Consider the following 19,362-nt stretch of genomic DNA (forward strand, 5'->3'; position numbering starts at 1 on the left):
GGGATTAGGCCCACTGATGTGTATGCTTGTGTTTCCCCCGCCCTGGTGCTAGCTACTGCCAGTATCAAAGTCACCTGTGCACTGGCACTCGAAAGGCCCAAGAAGTGGATTCACCCCACTTCCCTATTCAACCCTGATTATGATACAGGGCCTCTGCCCCCTGCTGTGGGGAGAGGGACCTTGGCCTGACCCATAGTCTTGCTTACTTTTGAAAACTAGCCCAGAGGTCCTTGTAAAATTTGTTAGGGCTCTCCAGTTTATCTTTACACTCACTCGGAAGAGAAGACGAAACAGTACCTGTGTCATCACAGAGGTCATGACAAAGTGGCCACCAGTGGGGAGCACTTCAACCTCTTTCTTTGAGATCCTGTTACAGAATAATCACATGCAGAAACCTCTTAGAGAAGGCCCTTACCCAGTTCACCCAGGAGAGGGCGCCAGATCACCACCCTCAAGCTGCTCTTCCTGCGGGTCTGTCTGTGCTGATGGTCCCTGACTACTTGTTCTGTGCCAAGGATTTTGTCAGTCATGACCCAACTTGTGCTGCAGTTTGATGGACCAGACCTCATAAAGGGGTTTAACTGGACTCCATAACCAGTGGAAGCGCCGTGAACAACCCTAGACAACTAAGACTGGTTAATAATCTTATCACCTACTGTTCCCACTCCGTCGCTGTAAACCCAAAGGACAACCGTAGTGGCTAGCTGGGCTGCTCTGGCCTCTCCCACACTGGCTCAGACATGCGCTCAAACTGGGCCAAACCCGTCTGAGCCCCAGTAGCCCTCAGCTGAGGAAGGAGAGGGCCTCAGGTGTGCGTGCTTCCTCACAGCCTGCCATTCCCTTCTTCTTTAGGCAAAACCATGGCACTTCCTCAGAGGGTTTCTGCAGTGCCATGCTGCCCCTCCCCCAGCTCACCGCTGCCCCTCCCGAAGTTTAATGAGATTACCACCTTTGTTTTGACAGAAAACAGTCACAATGGTCTCTTTTAGGCTATAGGATGAAAAGATCTTGCAGGGACTTTACACACTTTTTCAAGAAAGTAACAAGCTTCAATTCCTTGCTGCATTGCAGGGCGTCTGTCTGTGTCAGGGACATGCTTAGAGCCATCTTATGGCATCATCTGATGCACCGCAGCATGGCAGGGGTCCCACTGGCTGGGGTCCCGCAGCTCAGGGTCCCATCACCAGTGGGCAGCTGCCTGGAGCTGTTTCCCCAACGTTGGTTAGAGACACTTAGTCGGGTTTCCAATTTGGCCCAGGAGGTTGGCCAAGCAGCCGGGAGACTAACAAAAGGTAAGGACTGATGAACCCCTTGAGAACCAAAAGGTGTCTGTAAACAACTTATAAAATAATGTTATATTGTCTGATTCTAGGTACAAGATAAATTATCAATGGATTATTAATTTTGAGGGATTTAAATTCAACTATATATATATATTTGTATAACCAAGCCTGTCTTCTCATTTCTTCATTTTACAAGAAGTTTCAAAAATATTTGGAATTCCTTGAGGATGGGAAAATGCTTTAACTTACTGTTTAGTGTATTTACTAAATATTTCATGCATTTAGTGTGTTTAGTGTATTTACCTCATTAATGCTTAGTGTTTTTAGATGGATAGTAAATTTTAGTTGACTGACAACCTTGATGTGGCCTAGACTTCATCTGTCAGCTTCACCCACCAAGTGTTTGAATAACAAGCCTGAAAAATGGATATACTTGCATGTCAGGCTTACTTTGGTAGGCAGGATTCTGATGATTTATCTCTCTGCCAAAATCCCCTGGTTATTTGCTCAAACACTAATGTAGGTATCGCTGTGAAGAGAGAGACTCGGCATTTGGAATTGAAGAGACTAATTAATCAACTTTAGGACAGAATGATCATCTAGGATTATCCAAGTAGAATGACAATGGCACCTCAATGCACAAGAGTCCGTCAGAGAGATGTGACAGAATGACACAGAAGACAGATGAGGCCAGAGGGGAGATTGGGGAGATCGAAGCTGAGGATTCAAACTACCTCCGCTGTATTTAAAGATCCAAACTACCTTTGCTGTATTTAAACAACCTAAGCAATGCAGGAACCTGAGAAAAACCTTCAACCAACAGCCAGCAAGGAAATGGGATGCATTCCGCCAACCATATAGGACTGAACTTTCCTAACAACCCAACTCAGCTTGAAAACAGATTCATTCTCAAAAACTCCAAAAATGGAGGCTTGTCAATTAATTTTGGCCTTGTGAGACCTCGTGCAGAAAATCAGCTGAGCCTGGAATTCTGACCTTCAGAACTTTGAGATAGCAAAGCCAATAAGGAAGGAAAAATACAATTACTTAAAGTCTTTATTAAATGTAAAAATGTGTGTTTAAAGTATTTTTAGAAATAATGAATGGCCATTCCATAGTGAAACTCTCCGAGATGGTGATGTATGCAGCTACTCTGAGGTATGAACTAGTTTGCACAGTAATGCTTGTCTGTTTTCTGCATCTTATGTATGAACTGTAGTAACATTCCATGCAATTATGCTTGCCACTAGCTTTCGTGTGTGTGTATGTAACAGTGTATGTGGTAAAACAACTGATGGTTCTTTTATTTACTGAGAGATAAATTAATGACATGCACTAAATATTTGGCAAACCAAAGTAAAAATTAGTATATATTTGTATAACTATTAAGAAGATTATCTTTCTGCATTCCAATTATTTTACATAAAGTATACACTTTCATTAATATTTTATTTTATATTTTTCTTAGGAAGAATTTTTATAGCTTCTTTCTGACTTTTATCTGTTTTTTTTTTGACAGTGATTACAATTGTCTACTGTGTAAGAAATTTAAAATAGGTTAAATACAATAGAATATATTGTGTTGTGATTTTTTAACATTTCTTGTAAGCAACTAGTAAATTAGTCCATGCCAGAAGGGAAATAGTCTAAATTTTTTTATTAAGCAATAAACAAATGCAAGATTATAATTAAAATTTTACATGCTACTGTAGAGACCATTTAGACCTTAAGATTGCAAAATTATAATGTACTCTTTGTTGGAGAACACTAGTGCTGTTCTTTACTACAAAATAATTAGTGTGGCTATGCAAGCAAAAAAAGTTTTTTTCTGTTAAAGTAAGGGATACATTATCTTTCCATTTTCTGTAAGTACAGTGTAAGCCCTACCTGATAAAATGCACATTCTTATTCTTCTAAGTAAATTCTTACAGTAAGTTTTCTGCAAGATGTCCCTGCATGGAAGCCAGGAATGCTGTCTTACATTAAAATTATCTTTTTCTAGCAAAGTTGTAGAGGATCATTATTTTTATGCTTTTATCAAGCACTGTAATTCTTTTAAGAAAAGTTTTTGTGGCTGGACAATGAGAAGAACCAGTGTTGAATGCACATTGTGCAATGGTTGCGTGATTTAATTGGTAGTGACGCCATTTCTTCTGTGGGCTGGCACACGTCTGTGGCTTTCATAGGGATGGTGCAGAGATTGTCACTTTCCTTCTAACTTTTCCAGCTACTGCCATTCTCAGTGATTTCTGTAAGACACCTAAAAGAAACCTGGCAAATAGTGATACAGAGCAATTTATGAAGAGGGGGAAAGGTAGGTTTAGGTACTACCAAGGAGTAAATGTGCCTACTATTAGTAATTATAAAAATCAAAGCTACCACTCAGGCTAATAATTTATGAATTGTTTACAAAGCAATGAGCATGTTTAAAATGGTTAATGAGTTTTTTGTTAAACCAAAAAGAAAAAAAATCCCAGATAGAAGTAGAAATGCTTAGCTGACTGAGCTTTTTTTTTTTCTTGGTAGTGGAGTTTACAAATGATTTGCATATGCTTCTGTTTACATTAGTATATAATAGTTATCCCATACTAAAACTTTTGAATTATATGTCTCCAGTATCAGAAGCAAAACAAATTATTACAAAGGTTAAGGAATCCCCTAAAAATAATTGTGTATACTTTGCATAATATTGTAAAGTTTAGGAATAATTTTTTCTGGTCTCAATTGTGTTTGCAAGCAAATCAGAAAAAGTTTATAGGATAGGAGTTGTTATATACCCATTTTCAAGGTGAGGAGATGATTATCTTAGAATAATTCAGTTCCTTTGTCTGGGAAATCATGACTACAAAGTAATAGAATTGAGATTTTTTTCAATTCTTTTTACTAAAAATCCATTTTTACTAAAATTTCTAAATCCTCTTATCTGTTTAGCAACATTTTGTCAGAAAACACTTAAAGTCATTGATTCATACATATTTTAAGGGACTTAAAATAACAAAATTATGTTTCATCCATATGATAATCTTAAAGGATGAGCATCACATATAATTTCTGACACTGAATGTTTTAAAATTGTTAGAAAACACTTCTTTTTAAAACTAACACTAGTTTGTTTAAAGAATTACTTCCAATTAAGCAGCCACACTTAGTAGGTGGTAAAGAAATAATGCAGAAAACCAGCTGCTAAGGCATTTTATTCTGGTGGATTTAGATCTAAGTAGTTTTTCTGATGCAGAGGAAAACTCAGAAATATACAGATACCAAAACACATGTGGTCCTTACTGTATGCTGCTATTATTAAGAAAGGGAATAGTATATGATGTAAATAGTTAAAAAAATCACACTGCATAACCGTATTCTAAGCACTGGTGACAATGTCAACAAGACAAACACTGTTACGTTGCACACATTGACGACTCATTGAACACTTCCTGTCTTGTTGTCTAAATGACACTAAATTACATATAGACAGATGGACACCTATATATGACAGAAATCTTCTTTTTAGATTTTGTTTATTTTTATAGAGAGAGGGGAAGGGAGGGGAAAAGAGAGAAAAACATCAATGCAAGAGAGAAATATAGGTCAGTCGCCTTTCACACTTACTTGCAGGACCGGCTGCACAGCCCAGGCATGTGCCCTGACCCAGAATCTAGCAGGTGACCTTTTGCTTTGCCCAGTGTAGCCCAACCAATTGAGCCACACCAGACAGGGCAGAAGTCAGGTTTTTATGCAGTTTGCTCTATATTTGTTTTTCAGCCTTTGTTTGGAAACGTACTTGGGAAAGGTACAAAGTTGCATGTAAATAGCAACATAGAGTCTGTGAAAAGTTTATTTTTGTTTGATTTGTTTTAATTTCTGAAGGAATAAAGGAAAAATACAGGTATTTTATGGGAAATTTGGCCAAGCTTGTATCTTCTACCCTAGCATCCTTTTCTGGTTTTCAGGATTAAGATCCTTGAGAGAGATTAAAAATGATAGCTCTTTAGACTTTATAAGATATGATATATTGCCCTGGCCCGGTAGCTCAGTTCGTTTGAATGTCAACCCCATAGGCCAAGGATGGAGGTGTGACCCCAGGTCAGGGCATGTGCAAGAATCAGCCAGTGAATAAATAAGAGGAACAAAAAAATCACTCTCCCTCTTTCCTCTCCCAAATCAATAAAAGACAACAATATAAGGCAGAAAACATTTTAATTTTCAGTATTTGGAAAGCTGATAAATAGGATAAACATAGATTTACCCTGAACTTAATAGGAAAATTAGAAGACAGCTTTTACTTCAAAATGAATCATTTTCTGACAGAGATTTCCTATAGGGCACTAGGTTTCCCATCACAGAAATGAATCACTGGGTGAGCATCACACAGAAAGAGAGAATGAATTAGACATTAACTTAAGTGACCTCAAACATCATTTCCAATCTGAGATTATGTGAGATTGCAGAAATTCCCACTCTATGACCCGGCTAGAAGTTACGGGAATGGAACCAGATGACCTCTACATTGTTTTCAGTACTTTCTAAATCTGTGACTTTATGAGAAACATTTCTTTGTCTTGGGAATCATTATTCTAGAGGGAAAAGGTGTCTATCTCCTAACTGCAAGTCCCTCTTGGCTTCCTTTAATCCACATGCATTCTCATACCTTGGACTCCATTAAATCCTCCATTTTTTTCTCTCCTCATTTTATAAATAAATAAATAAATAAATAAATAGATAGATAGATAGATAGAGTTTTTATAACATCGTGTTGCCCTCTTCATTAAAAAGTGACTCTTTAGCAGCCAAAACCTTTCTTGTTTTGTCTCTGTATTTCTGGTATTAACAGTATACTAGGCATAGGGGAAAAAAGACACTTTAAGGTGGATACTGTTTTTATTCCCATTTACAGGTGAGGAATCCAACTTTCTAATCACATAGCCAGTGGGTAGCAGGCTTAGGATCTAAACCCTGGCAGACTCTCCAAGCCAATTATAATCTATTGACTCTCCATAATTCTGAAGCCACATTATGGAACCCAGATGCATCAAGAAAGAGATAGAAACAGGCCCAGCTGAGGACTCAAGAGTCAGGGTGCACCCATGTTACAGAAAGCAAAGACAGTAAGTCCAAACCAGGTGGGCAGAGAACCAGGAAGGGGAATCAACCAAAGGATAGACAGCCGGGTTAGGGTGATAGGAGAAGAGACTGTGTTCCTGTTCCAGCCTCATCTGACTAGGCAGTCAGAGTACGGTTGAGGGCCTCCGAGCCTCAGCATTCTCACGTGTCAAATAACAAGGTTCCCTTTGAACTCCAAGGTAGTGTTCAAGAGTTCAGACAGCAATTTTGACGCAAGGATTAAAAATTCAGGCAAGGAAAATAATCAAAAGCTCAGGAAAATTGGTTTTAACCTGAAAGGGTTCCAGCCTGGGCAGCGATATGTTAGTGTGGCAACTTGAAGGAGACTGTCACAAAAGCCCTTGATAACGGGGAAAGGTGCCTCTTCCTGCTCTGAATTTTCAGAAAGTTTAAACTCTCAAGGCAGCAGGAAAAAAATATTAAAGAGAAGTTCTTTCTGTCCCTGACATCCATTTGGGCCATGGAAAACCTAACATTTCTTAAAGGCACCATTCTATAAAATGAAGAGCCTAGAAATTATCATTTAAAGTATTGGGAATAGTTACCATCCTTAATTAGATTTATGTGACAATTTTAACATAGCTGTTGTTTTCAGCTTAGCAGATACTTTATTTTTATTTTTTTCCCTTTTTTTTTGTAAATGTGATTGCTAGAGCCCAATCACTTTTTAAATTTATTTATTGTTGTTCAAGCACAGTTGTCTCCATTTTCCTCCCACCACTCTCCCCTCATCCTACCCATTCCCACCTCCCACCCTCCATCCTACCCCACTTTGGTTTTGTCCATGTGTCCATTATAGATGTTCCTGAAAACCCTTCCCCACTTTTCTCCCCATTATTCCCTCCCACCTCCCCTCTGGTTACTGTCAGTTTGTTCTTAATTTCAGTGTCTCTGGTTATATTTTGCTTGCTTGTTTGTTTGGTTGATTAGGTTCCACTTACAGGTAAGTTGATATGGTATTTTACTTTCACTGCCTGGCTTATTTCACTTAGCATAATGCTCTCTAGTTCCATCCACACTGTCTCAAAGGATAGGAACTCCTTTTTTCTTTCTCCTACATAGTATTTCATCATGTACATGTGCCATAGTTTTTTGATCTATTCATTTACTAATGGACATCTAGGTTGCTTCCAGCACTTGGCTATTGTGAATTGTGCTGCTATGAACTTTGGGGTGTATAGGTTCTTTTGAAGTGGTGTTTCAGGGTTCTTAGGGTATAATCCCAGCAATGGAATTTGCAGGGTCAAAAGGCAGTTGTATTTTTAGTTTTCTGAGGAAATTCCATATTGTTTTCCACAGTGGCTCTACCAGTCTGCATTCCCATCAACAGTGCACTGGGGTTCCCTTTTCTCTACATCCTCTCCAACACTTTTAGCATAGCTATTTTTTAATTCTTCTTTTGTTAGGTATTATTTTACTAAAGTTGTCATAACAAAGGACCCAAGACTGCGTAGTTTAGAACAATTTTTATTCCTCTACCGTTTTAGAGGTTTAAAGTCTGAAACCCAGATGGAAGCAGATTCAAGGTCAGATTCCCCCTGAAAGTTCGAGGAAAGGATCTTTCATTGCCACTTTCAACTTCGGGGGATTCCTGGCAGTCCTTCGCAGTCTTTGCTTACAACAGGATGACTTCGATCTCTCATCCCTCCACCTTCACACGGCCTTCTGCTCTCTGTGCCTCTTCTGTCTTCATGGTTTCTCCTCATGCTTTTTCCGTGTCTCTCTGAGTTTCTCCCTTATAAGCACACCAGTTATTGAACTAGGGGCCACTCTAATCCAGTGTGGCCCTATCTTAACTAATTCTATCTGCAAACAAGGTCATATGCTGAGGTTCTGAGTGGACATGAAGCTTCAGGCGCCACTGTTCAACCCAGCACATGATGCTATGAAAAAGACGCAGCTTTGGCAGTTGAGGTACATGTGATGATAATAGAATCGTGCAATTGTGCATCTATCAGAAACTCTAAAAACTTTGTTTGCAAAAGATTCTTAATTTTATCATCAATTTTAATAATTCTATGACTTTAGATTATAGCTTTACATTTCATGCCTGTGTAATAAATCTCAACCAAAAGATGTGGCTAATTCACCTTTCAGTTTTCCATTTTTTTGACAATATGAGCTTCTTCAGAATTCATCTTTCTAACTAATAACCTTTTAAATGAACAATTAAATAAATTGCATAACCTCTTTTGATTTGAAACGAAACCAGAGATTCTGTGGGGGTTTGCAAAAGACTGGCCTTCCCACCGTAAAGCTTAACACAGTGATGGGGAGGTCCCTGTCACTGACCACTGGTCACTGTGCAAGATGGTGAGGCAGTGGGTTTTAACTCAGTGCACTTTCATAACAGAGCAAGTTTCTTTGCATTAACCATCATCGTATGTAATGTGTTGCTTTGGTACTAGCTGTTAGTGAAACAAAGAGCATTACAGTTTATGTTTATTTGAACACTAATAAAATATTTTAGTAAAGTTAAATGCCCATATTTTAAACTTAATCAATAAGCAAGACAGTAATTAAGGATTTACTTATGTTGACCTGATGTTATCATTAATTGTTAACTAACTTTTACAATGATATAGAAAAATGAATTTATTATGGAACTTAAAATGAATTACTGTGTATTGATTATTACTGATAAGATGAAAGACAACAATAATGGAATTAAGGAACAGAGGAAATAAGTATTAGAAAACATGTTTATGGCAAATTTAGAATATAAACAAAAATAAGAAAATTCTGTCTGTTTAGAATAAGACAATACTGTAAGTTTTTATAGTTATAAAAATTACTTTAAAATGTGAAGTGGCTCCCTGGCTGGATAGCTAAGTTAGTTAGAACATTGTCCCATTAACCAAAAGGTTGTGGGTTTGATCCCTGGTTAGGACACATACAGGAGGCAACTAGTCAATGTTTCTCTCTCACATCAATCTTTCTCTCTCCCCCTTCCCCTCTTTCTAAAATCAATGAATATGTTCTTAGGTGAGGATTAAAATAACTTTAATAATACAATAATAATAATAAAATATAAAAGTAGATAGTAGAATGTATTTGTTTTCATTTGTTATTTATAAATATTATTGTGTCTTATATACTGGCAACTTAAATTTGTTGCAAAACCTTTCTTTATAATAAATATTTAAATTTATATGTAAAAGATGTATGTGTACATCTATTTCTATTTAATGGAAAAACTGTCAGATTGAGACTAAATTTATTCTATTATATGGTCTAAATTACTCTTTCAATGTTATTTCCCACAATTTTTGTGCTCATTTTCAGTCAAGTTGGTGCAAAAATATGGCACTTTACAGTATAGTATCTGTTATTCCCTCTCTGTTTATATGGTTTCATCTGGTCAGAATAAGTCTCTTTCCATTTCCCATTTTCTAATTTACACTCCTACCTAGAATCTAGGTTCATTTGAAACACCTGCTTTCACAAACTGATGACAATTTTCTAGGCACTGTACATTTTATAGATGTCACGTGTGGGGTAAGACTGCAAATCCATTTTTTTGTCCTCACTGCAGTTATCCAGGATCATACATTAGGTGCTCAGTAAATTCGTGAGCAGTGAGCAATTGCATAAACTTTTTTTTTTTAATATATTTTATTGATTATGCTATTACAGTTGTCCCATTTCCCCCCTTCTCTCCCCTCCACCCTGTACCCCCTCCCACCCACATTTCCCCCTTTAGTTCATGTCCATGTGTCATACTTATGAGTTCTTTAGTTTCTACATTTCCCGTACTATTCTTGCCCTCCCCCTATCTATTTTCAACCTACATTCTATGCTACTTATTCTCTATACCTTTTCCCCCTCTCTCCTCCTCCCACCCCCCTGCTGCTAACCCTCCATGTGCCCTCCATTTCTGTAGTTCTGTTCCTGTTCTAATTGTTTACTTAGTTGCTTTGGGTTTGCTTTAGGTGTGGCTGTTAATATTTGTGAGTTTGCTGTCCTTTTACTATACATGTCTTTTCTTTATCTTCTTTTCTTAGGTAAGTCCCTTTAGCATTTCATAAAATAAGGGCTTGGTGATGATGAACTCCTTTAACTTGACCTTATCTGAGAAGCACTTTATCTGCCCTTCCATTCTAAATGAGAGCTTTGCTGGATAGAGCAATCTGGGCTGTAGGTCCTTGTCTTTCATGACTTGGAATATTTCTTTCCAGCCCCTTCTTGCCTGTAAGGTCTCTTTGGAGAAATCAGCTGACGGTCTGATGGGAACTCCTTTGTAGGTGACTGTCCCCTTACCTCTTGCTGCTTCTAGGATTCTCTCCTTCGTTTTTACCTTGGCTAATGTAATTATGATGTGCCTTGGTGTGTTTCTTCTTGGGTCCAACTTCTTTGGGGCTCTCTGAGCTTCTTGGATTTCTTGGAAGACTGTTCCCTTTGCCAGATTGGGGAAGTTCTCCTTTATTATTTGTTCAAATATGTGCTCAATCTGTTGCTTTTCCCCTTCCGATTCTGGTACCCCTATAATTCGGATATTGGAACGTTTAAAGGTGTCTTGGATGCTCTTAATCTTTTCCTCAATTTTTTGAATTCTTATTTCATCATGCTTTCCTGCTTGGTTGATTCTATCTTCCTTCTGGTTCACTGTATTGTTTTGAGACTCATATTCCTTCCTTTCACTATTGGCTCTCCTCCGCGTGTCTCCCTGCATCTGTTTTATGGTAATCTGCATTCTTTCATCTAAATTTCGTCCAAAATCTACCAGTTCCGTGAGCTTTCTGATCACCAGTGTTTTGAACTGCGCATCTGATAGATTGGCTAATTCTTGATCGCTCAAAAGGATGAGTCCTGGGGGACTGATCTGCTCTGTTGAAAACATTTTTTTTTCCTCGTCTCTCCTTTTTTTTTTCCGGTCTGGTTGCTCTTGTTACGGTGGGGGGCGGAGCCTTAGGTGTTCACCGGGGCTGTGCGCCCCAGTTGCTAGATTATGACGTTATATGTGGGGGCGGGGCGGGGGCGGGAGCGGGGTGGGAGAAAACAATGGCGGTAGTTCCGTTCCCCTGGACTCGGACCCTTGTCTGGGCTTTTGGGCCTCGAGTTCTGCCCTGGTCCACAATCGCTGCCCCTCTGGGTCTGCCAGCCGCAGCTTGCGTACTCAGGGATCACCGCTGCCTTCTTGCACCCCCGGATGGCTTTTGTGCCTATTTCGCGCCAAACCTTCCCCCGACCTCCGCGCGCCGCCGGTCCGAGCCAGCCCCGCACCCACCCGGCTGTCTTCTCCTACCAGTCCGGATGAATGCATCTACTTCAACTTCTTGGCTGCCCGACTTCCATTCAGATAAATCCTCTGCCGGATCTGGGTGTTATTCTGATAGTAAATTATTGTTGTAAATTATTGGTTTTCTAATCTTGGTTGTACGAGGAGGTACGGTGCATCCACCTATTCCTCCATCTTGCCGGAAGTCCGCATAAACTTAAAGTGTTTTACACGAGTTAAGCAGGCCAAAGAGTTTCGATGTCTCTCGCTATTTGTCCTCGGAAACCATGGAGAAGCTAGGGTGCTGAAGCAGTGCGCACTTTTTTTTTTCTTCTTTCATAAATAAAACATGATGAAACGAAAACAAGTTCCACAAACAAGAGTGCCAAAAAAGGAAAATATTAGGCATATTGTCATTAAAAGGGGACTTGATGGAAAAAGGGAAAAGACTGAAGATGACTCCCGAACTTCAAAAGAAAGATAAACAACATATGGACAAGGATGAGATCCAGGAATGTCTGATACTCACTCCTACTGCCCAATTTGCTTTTAGCAGATTTTACAAGCAACATTCCTTGCTCCAAGAAGATTTAGTATGGCCCACACAGATACAAAATTATAAAAGTATACTCTAACTTGGACACAAAAATAAAAGAAAAAAAATAAAATCAGCTCTAGTGATGTTAAACAAAACTATTATCAGGGCTGTCTGGAAAAGAAATCAAACTATAAAAGGTTATAACCTTCCTGTCTGATACATTTCAGTTGGACTTTAAGTTTTCTGGAGCCCAAATAAAAAAATAGTAATATCATCAATTTCATAATTTACAACACCCATGATAAAAGCAAACCAATTTACTCAGAAGTGGAATTATTCCTGTTACCAAAATCTAAAAGGAATGTCTCCCCGGGGTCATCACACAAACGGCCCTGTAAAATACAGTGAAATGTGCCTGGGGCAGTATCTGTCCGACAGCCTGCACAAGGAGTTAGTCCCACACAGCTGCTTGTTCCTGGTGCCCTTCACTCTGTCCTGATACTGTAGCTATACAATTCCGTGTGTAGTTAACAGAGGTGTAGATTTTTAAATAACTGAGAAAATAGATATATAAAACATTTCAAAAATTCTTCATAAAAAGCACCTTCACATCACTGTAGCTCTTTAGAGAAATTTGGTGGCGTTAAATTTTAGGACATTTAATTGGTTCGCTCAGTAAGTAGGTATCAGGCATCCATAATTTACATAGCACTGGATTAGGAACAGAGGAAACACTGGAAACAAAACAATTCCCAGGAAATTGGCTATTCCGTGATGCCAATATATGTAAATAAACACAACAGATAACCTGAAAGAAATTAAACATTGACACTGTCTTGTGAAAGCTGAAGGCATGTCAAGCCTGGGATTTGATTCCAGGGATGCGCTCAGACATGGTTCAGGTGACTCTTCGAGAACTAAGGCTGAATCTGCTCCGATCTGCAGATTAATGAGAATTTGCCGAATCTCCTATTGTTCTAATGTAAGCACAATGCCATTTTTAGAAGAGATTTAGTCCCACTCGATTTCAGGTTTTAATCCAATGTAAGCACCCTATTGACATTTCTACCACAAATGTGGCTTTAAAGCTGAGAAACCTTATTTATACCTACCTTCCTTACAGATGTCTCGGGAGACATGTTGGGGTGGGAGAGAGACCAAAGAGAACAATCAGGTCTTTGCTCTAACCCTCTCTCAGCCACAGAGGTCCCTTTGCTAACATGTAAGACAGTTTTCTTTCTGACAAGTTGTTTTTTATTTAAAGATTTTATTTATTTATTTTTAGAGAGGGAAGGGAGGGAGATAGAGAGAGAGAGAAACATCAATGTGTGGTTGCTGGGGGTCATGGCTTGCAACCCAGGCATGTACCCTGACTGGGAATTGAACCTGAGACACTTTGGTTTGCAGCCCGTGCTCAATCCACTGAGCTACGCCAGCCAGGGCTTCTGACAAGTAGTTGTTTAAATGTGTTTGAAAAACACTGAACTGTTTCTAAAATGTTATGTTTTTCTGCAAAAACCATAAAGACTTCTCTTCAATAAATGTATACTGTTGACCTGCTATGTTGCAGGGGTTTCGTCTCATGGAGACGAAAGTTTGTGCTGAGGCCCCCATGTGCACCCAAGATGCGGCTGCAGTTGGGCAAATGCCTTCTTAGAGATTTAAACACCGGGCATTGTGCCCGTGGAGAGTGGGTGGGGCAGTCAGCTCAAACGGGAGTGAAGGGAGAGTGGAGAAGACCATAGATAACAGGTAGCTTCAGAATGGAGTCTTAGAAAAAGACAGAAACAGGGAAAACAAGGTGGGTGAGGTAATTTTAAGCAATAGAATGAGTGAGGGAGGACATGCCAAACAGTGCGGCAATGAGAAAGAAAGGCAGTTTTGTGACTGGAATGTAAATAAGGTAGGAAATGAGGTCTTAGAACTGGGAAGAGGCAGGATCTATAAAAACCAGTGTGCTTAAGCAAGAGATCTGAATCAAGAACAAGGGAAGACCTAATGAAACCAAACTACACAAAAACTTTAGAGGACAGTCACGGGAAAATTTATGTTTTAAAAATTTTGTTTTAGCATTACCGTGGAGGATACAAAAACGGAGGTAAGAACAGAGTGGAGCACAGTAATTAGAAGGTTAAGGCAGCAATCTGGGAGAAAATTCGTGGGGATCTGATTCAAACAAACCAGAGAAGCAGTCACAAAAGGGTGCGATTATGAAAGCCATCAGAAGGGTGAGACGTGCGAGGTTTTGTGACCTCTGTGGACTGTCTGCCCTGTGGTTTTTCCCTCTGAATGTACAGTGATGTAAATAGTTTAAGTCACTTCTCTCTCAACTTTATTCTCACTTTCTGATTCATGCATATATAGCCAAGCTTTAAAAAATTTGAAATGCTACTCTTTTTACATTCACATCTTACATAGCTTCCACTTGAAATTTAAACATTTAATCGCTTAGTACATTCTGCCTGCATAACAAAGCTCAACATCATAATCCCCCAGTTATTACAAGATCTGTGCTGTCTTGGCTACATTTACACTTCAATTACAATTACAATGCTTTCATCTTAACAGCTCCTAGTTTCTGAAGGATTAAGTCTTAAGGATTATGTTATAATGAGAACAAAGGTTATTGACTACTTTTTCTCATTGCTTTTTGAAATGCTTTGCTAGCTAAGGAAAAGCGAAACCAAATTTATACCAAGATATTTTCTCCCTGCAGGAAAACATAATGGAAGTTATGAGAAATCAAGAGTTTTTACTGCTTCCGGCTGAGGAGCTCCATAAACTCCTGGCCAGTGATGATGTGAATGTTCCTGACGAAGAGACCATCTTCCATGCACTAATGATGTGGGTCAAGCACGACATGCAGAGGAGATGCAGTGACTTGAGCATGCTTCTGGCCTTTATAAGACTGCCACTGCTTCCCCCACAGGTAATTGGGATGCTGGTTTCATGGCTGCAATGTACTAAGAAAACTATATGAATACAGTTTAAACAGTCCAAAGTTTCAAAATAATAAGAATAACTTTAAAAATAAGCTCATAGTCATAAAGCATTAAAAAAAAACAGGAATGTTGAATGAGTATGTATACAGGTCATGCATACACAAACACACACATGTACAAACACCTTTGAAGGCACAAGGCCCAACCATTTTTCAAACTAAGTTTTATGACTCTCCTTTGTCATTTTTATATTTGTTTATTTATTGCAAACATCACAGACCATTTATCATTATTTATTCACAGTTTTATTTTTAGTTTTAATTAAGTATTTTAATGGTAAATTTGATGGTGGAAAAATGATGGGTGATGAGTCTGAATCCCATCTCCACCACTGATTCATTCAAGTTCACATGACATGAGAATGTTACACAACTTCTCTGATGTTCAATTTACTCATTATAAAATAAAATGATGCTAGCACCTGAAAGTTCTGTGAGGACCAAATTGAGTAATATATGTAAAATACCTAATCTCCATACAGTATCTAGAAGATTTTTTTTGCTGTGTTGTTTTAAGGATTAATCTATCTACATCGCTCTACTTATCTGTCCATCTATTCTATCGTGCAATGATATCATCATTCTCTGATGTAAATACATCCTTATGGCAATTTTTAAGGCTCAATGCATGAGATTTTAAACTTCAAATGGGTAGACAAGACATATTGCTGAATGATACAGGGTTATAAAGTAACAGTATTTAAGCAATTGAAATTATGGAATCTTTATTTTTTAAAGATTTTATTTATTTATTTTTAGAGAGGGAAAGGAGAGAGTAAGAGAGAGAGAGAGAAACATCAATGTGCGGTTGCTGGGGGTCATGGCCTGCAACCTAGGCATGTACCCTGACTGGGAATCGAACCTGGGACACTTTGGTTCACAGCCCGCACTCAATCCACTGAGCTACACTAGCTAGGGCAAAATTATGGAATCTTAAACTGGGGCTAAGGAGAACACAGCCACCAAGGGAAACAACCACCTCATTTTACTGGTCTAGGACACAGGTGAATTGATAAGACACCCAATCCACTTTGCTTCTAAGAATAACTGTTTTCCCCTCATTCCAAGTCTTGTAATGTTACAAAATTATCTAGGCACAACACTGTTAATCTAGGGGCTCTTGCTTCTCAGGCTATCCAAGCTTGAAGGTAGCTCTTACCTCTGAAACAATACATAGAATTGTGTGCATACTTCACATATAAGGGGTGTGGGGGCCTATAACATCCACCTGATCTTTCAAGTGGATCTAAACCACCTCAACACTTCTACTAATCCACATATTGCTAAGAATGAAAGACAGGGGATTAGGACATCAGAAAAGCATGACAAACAATCTTATAACAAGTGAAGAAGTGGGAGATGTGGCCATATTATTGGAAATATGGGAAGTGAAAAAACACTGTATAGTTATTGGGAAAACAAATGAAGCTTTATAATTAAAGTAATAATTATGTTTCATTTGACTCCTGAAATGAATACATGAGTAAAATCAGAGAGAAAGAAATTTTGAGAGGCCTAAACAAAATATATAAGCTTATCTTACAAAAGGAAGAGAAACATGCCTTTAAATAACTGAACAGAGAATACATTGTTAAGCCGAGCACTGACTTTTTTTGTATCTTCCACTTTAGGTTCCAATGCCAGATACACTCAAAGCCTGGGGATTCTCTCTCAGGATAGAAATGGTCAGTGATGACCATTAGCCAATAATAGATAGCCGTTATCCAATGAGACATGCTGTGAAAATTGGTCTCTGTTTGTTGAAATATGGGAAGCTAAGAGTTACCCTGGCGTTCAAAATCCTGTTAAACAGTAGGACACACACCAGAGGAGGTCAAGAATGTAACCAGAGCTCCATCTTTTCATGACATGCCTTTCCTTCATACCCTCTTCCCCACTGTCTTGTCATCAAAACTAAGAGATGCTCCTGCCTGTCCATCTCATCTCAACTACTTCATCAGACCAGCATGACCACCTTGCTGGTGCATTTGTTCCTAAGGCTACACATTGCACGTGGAGCTTACATTCTTAGTGGTTCAGTTGCTTTATCTTGCTTAGTGAAATATATGTATTATCATTAGAAAAAAATATGTAACTTGTTTTATCTAATAAAAAGCTTTTAAGTTAACTCTTATGCAACTTTATATAAACAAACATAGCATATATCTATCTTCATTCTTCACCTCTAGAATTGGAGTTACTACAAATATAACTTTATATATACTTTCAAACAACAAATATACAGGAGGAAAGAATAAAACATTTTCTTTTCATAAAATGCTTTTGGTTATAGGCAGAGTTATTACATCTGTAGGTAATATTAATGAATTGCATGTCATTATAAGTGTTTTCCATATAATATTTCTAAACTTAAAAGGATAGCTGCAAATTAGGGATTATTAATTATGTTGCACCAAGGAAAAACACATTCAAAGAGGTTTTTCAAAGGTTGTAAAGCTAGTGGAAAATGCAGTTTGTCTGCAAATCCAGGTCAGCCAGATAGGAACATGTACAGAGCTATTTCTTCTGTGAATTTGTGTTGCTTACCTGTTTGCCCTCTGAACTGGAGGATCGTAAAAATGTCTTGAATGCAGCGATGTTGCAGGTTCCCCTAAACAGCTGGCAAAGAAATAAGAGCAGAAGAATAAGAACTAACACATACTTATTTCTTTTACTGGTTACAAAACATATACAACATATATTTTTATCTCATTTGATTTCTACAATATCCTTCTGTATTTAATATTATTATTATCATTTACAAATGAGCTCATTGAGGATCAGAATGATAACTGTAGAGCTCAGATTTCACTCCATTTATACAAGGTGGGGAAAGAATAGATTTAAAGTTGTGAGTACATGAAACACAAAGCTTATTCTTGCTTTATTATTTATTAATTATTGCATTATTTTTCCATACAAACCACTATAAACTACTTTTGCCCCACCTTGTATCTAATACTTAATGTGTTTTTCCTTCCCTGGGGGGCAAATAAATTCATTATTTATTTCCATGGTTGTCTTCATATTTATGGCAATGTCTAGCCAGATTTTTTTTAAAAATTAGTAGAGTCTAGGATTTTCCAAACTTTTACACTTTTAAAGTTGCAAAGGATTTCAGAGTTCTTAAGAAAAGCTATTGTGATAATCAGGAAACACTTTTGATTCAACCCTGGGGGCATTAAATGAGGTTTTATTCTTTAGTCTTAGAGTACTTGACGTACAGGTCTTTTAGAGTCATTGAGTGATGTGTGGGTATACATTGTATGTGTGTAATTACATTACATATGCAATTATATGTTATGATATATAATTATATAATATTTGTTATAACAAAACACAATATTTTATTTTAAAATACTAACACTATTTATAGAATTTAGAATATGTATTTCTCTAGTGCCATGAGGAATTATTTTCAAAATGATGTAGTATTTAAACTGAGACAAGAGAAGAATCTGCTTTTTGATGTTGTGAGATAATTTCTATAGAGGTAAAGATAAGTTTCAGGTGAGTGAAAGAACAATATTTGGAAGATCAGTTGTGAGTAGCTTATAATTTTGTTAAACAAAACACAGCGCAGAACTGACTGAGGCAAGAGTAGGCAAAAGGAGATTTAGAGATGTTTAAGATGAGAGGGGAGAGGAGAGAGAGAAATACATGTTTTCAGGTTAAAGCCAAACTAAATAACTTGTAAATACATTTACAGCTATGAGTTTCTATGTTTCTATTCAGCAAATGCATGGAAAAATATTCCCAGCTTAAAAAAATAAAAATAAATGCATAGATTTCAAACACACAAAAAAACATATTAAAAGACTGACTAGAGACACAAAATAAATTTAGATTTCACTAATAGCCTTACCTCATGAAACAATTGACCAATTTAACTTAAGATTTAAGTTCAATCATTTCTCACAATATAAATGTTCGTGTCTATTATTATTAGACCTATTATGCTCATCTGTGCTCAGTTATTTCTGAAGTTCATGAGAGAAAAATCAATTATGATATTTCTTATTATTTGTAAATTGACATGCTATTATGAAGTATGAATAATGGCAATTTTGTATAGAAAATATAATGAAAATGTAAATTTGGCACAGAATGTGCAGTTTAGTTAACAGGGACATGCAAAATGAGCTTCAGAAAAGAAGAAAAAATATTAAAAGACTTAGAAGCAACTATGTCTATTTTATCCCAT

The 19,362-nt window shown here is 37.7% G+C and overlaps 1 protein-coding gene across 1 annotated transcript in view; it reads left to right on the forward strand.

Moving 5' to 3' along the window:
- The window catches only part of KLHL1 (kelch like family member 1), a 325,875-nt gene that overhangs the window by 189,741 nt on the left and 116,772 nt on the right, over positions 1-19,362 (forward strand). Inside the window, exon 5 of the mRNA XM_028526633.2 lies at positions 14,874-15,086. Within this exon, the coding sequence (XP_028382434.1) occupies positions 14,874-15,086 (213 nt within the window). The remainder of the gene's footprint in view (positions 1-14,873; positions 15,087-19,362) is intronic.

The sequence above is a fragment of the Phyllostomus discolor genome, chromosome 11, assembly GCF_004126475.2.
Source record: "Phyllostomus discolor isolate MPI-MPIP mPhyDis1 chromosome 11, mPhyDis1.pri.v3, whole genome shotgun sequence".
NCBI classification, from domain to species: domain Eukaryota; kingdom Metazoa; phylum Chordata; class Mammalia; order Chiroptera; family Phyllostomidae; genus Phyllostomus; species Phyllostomus discolor.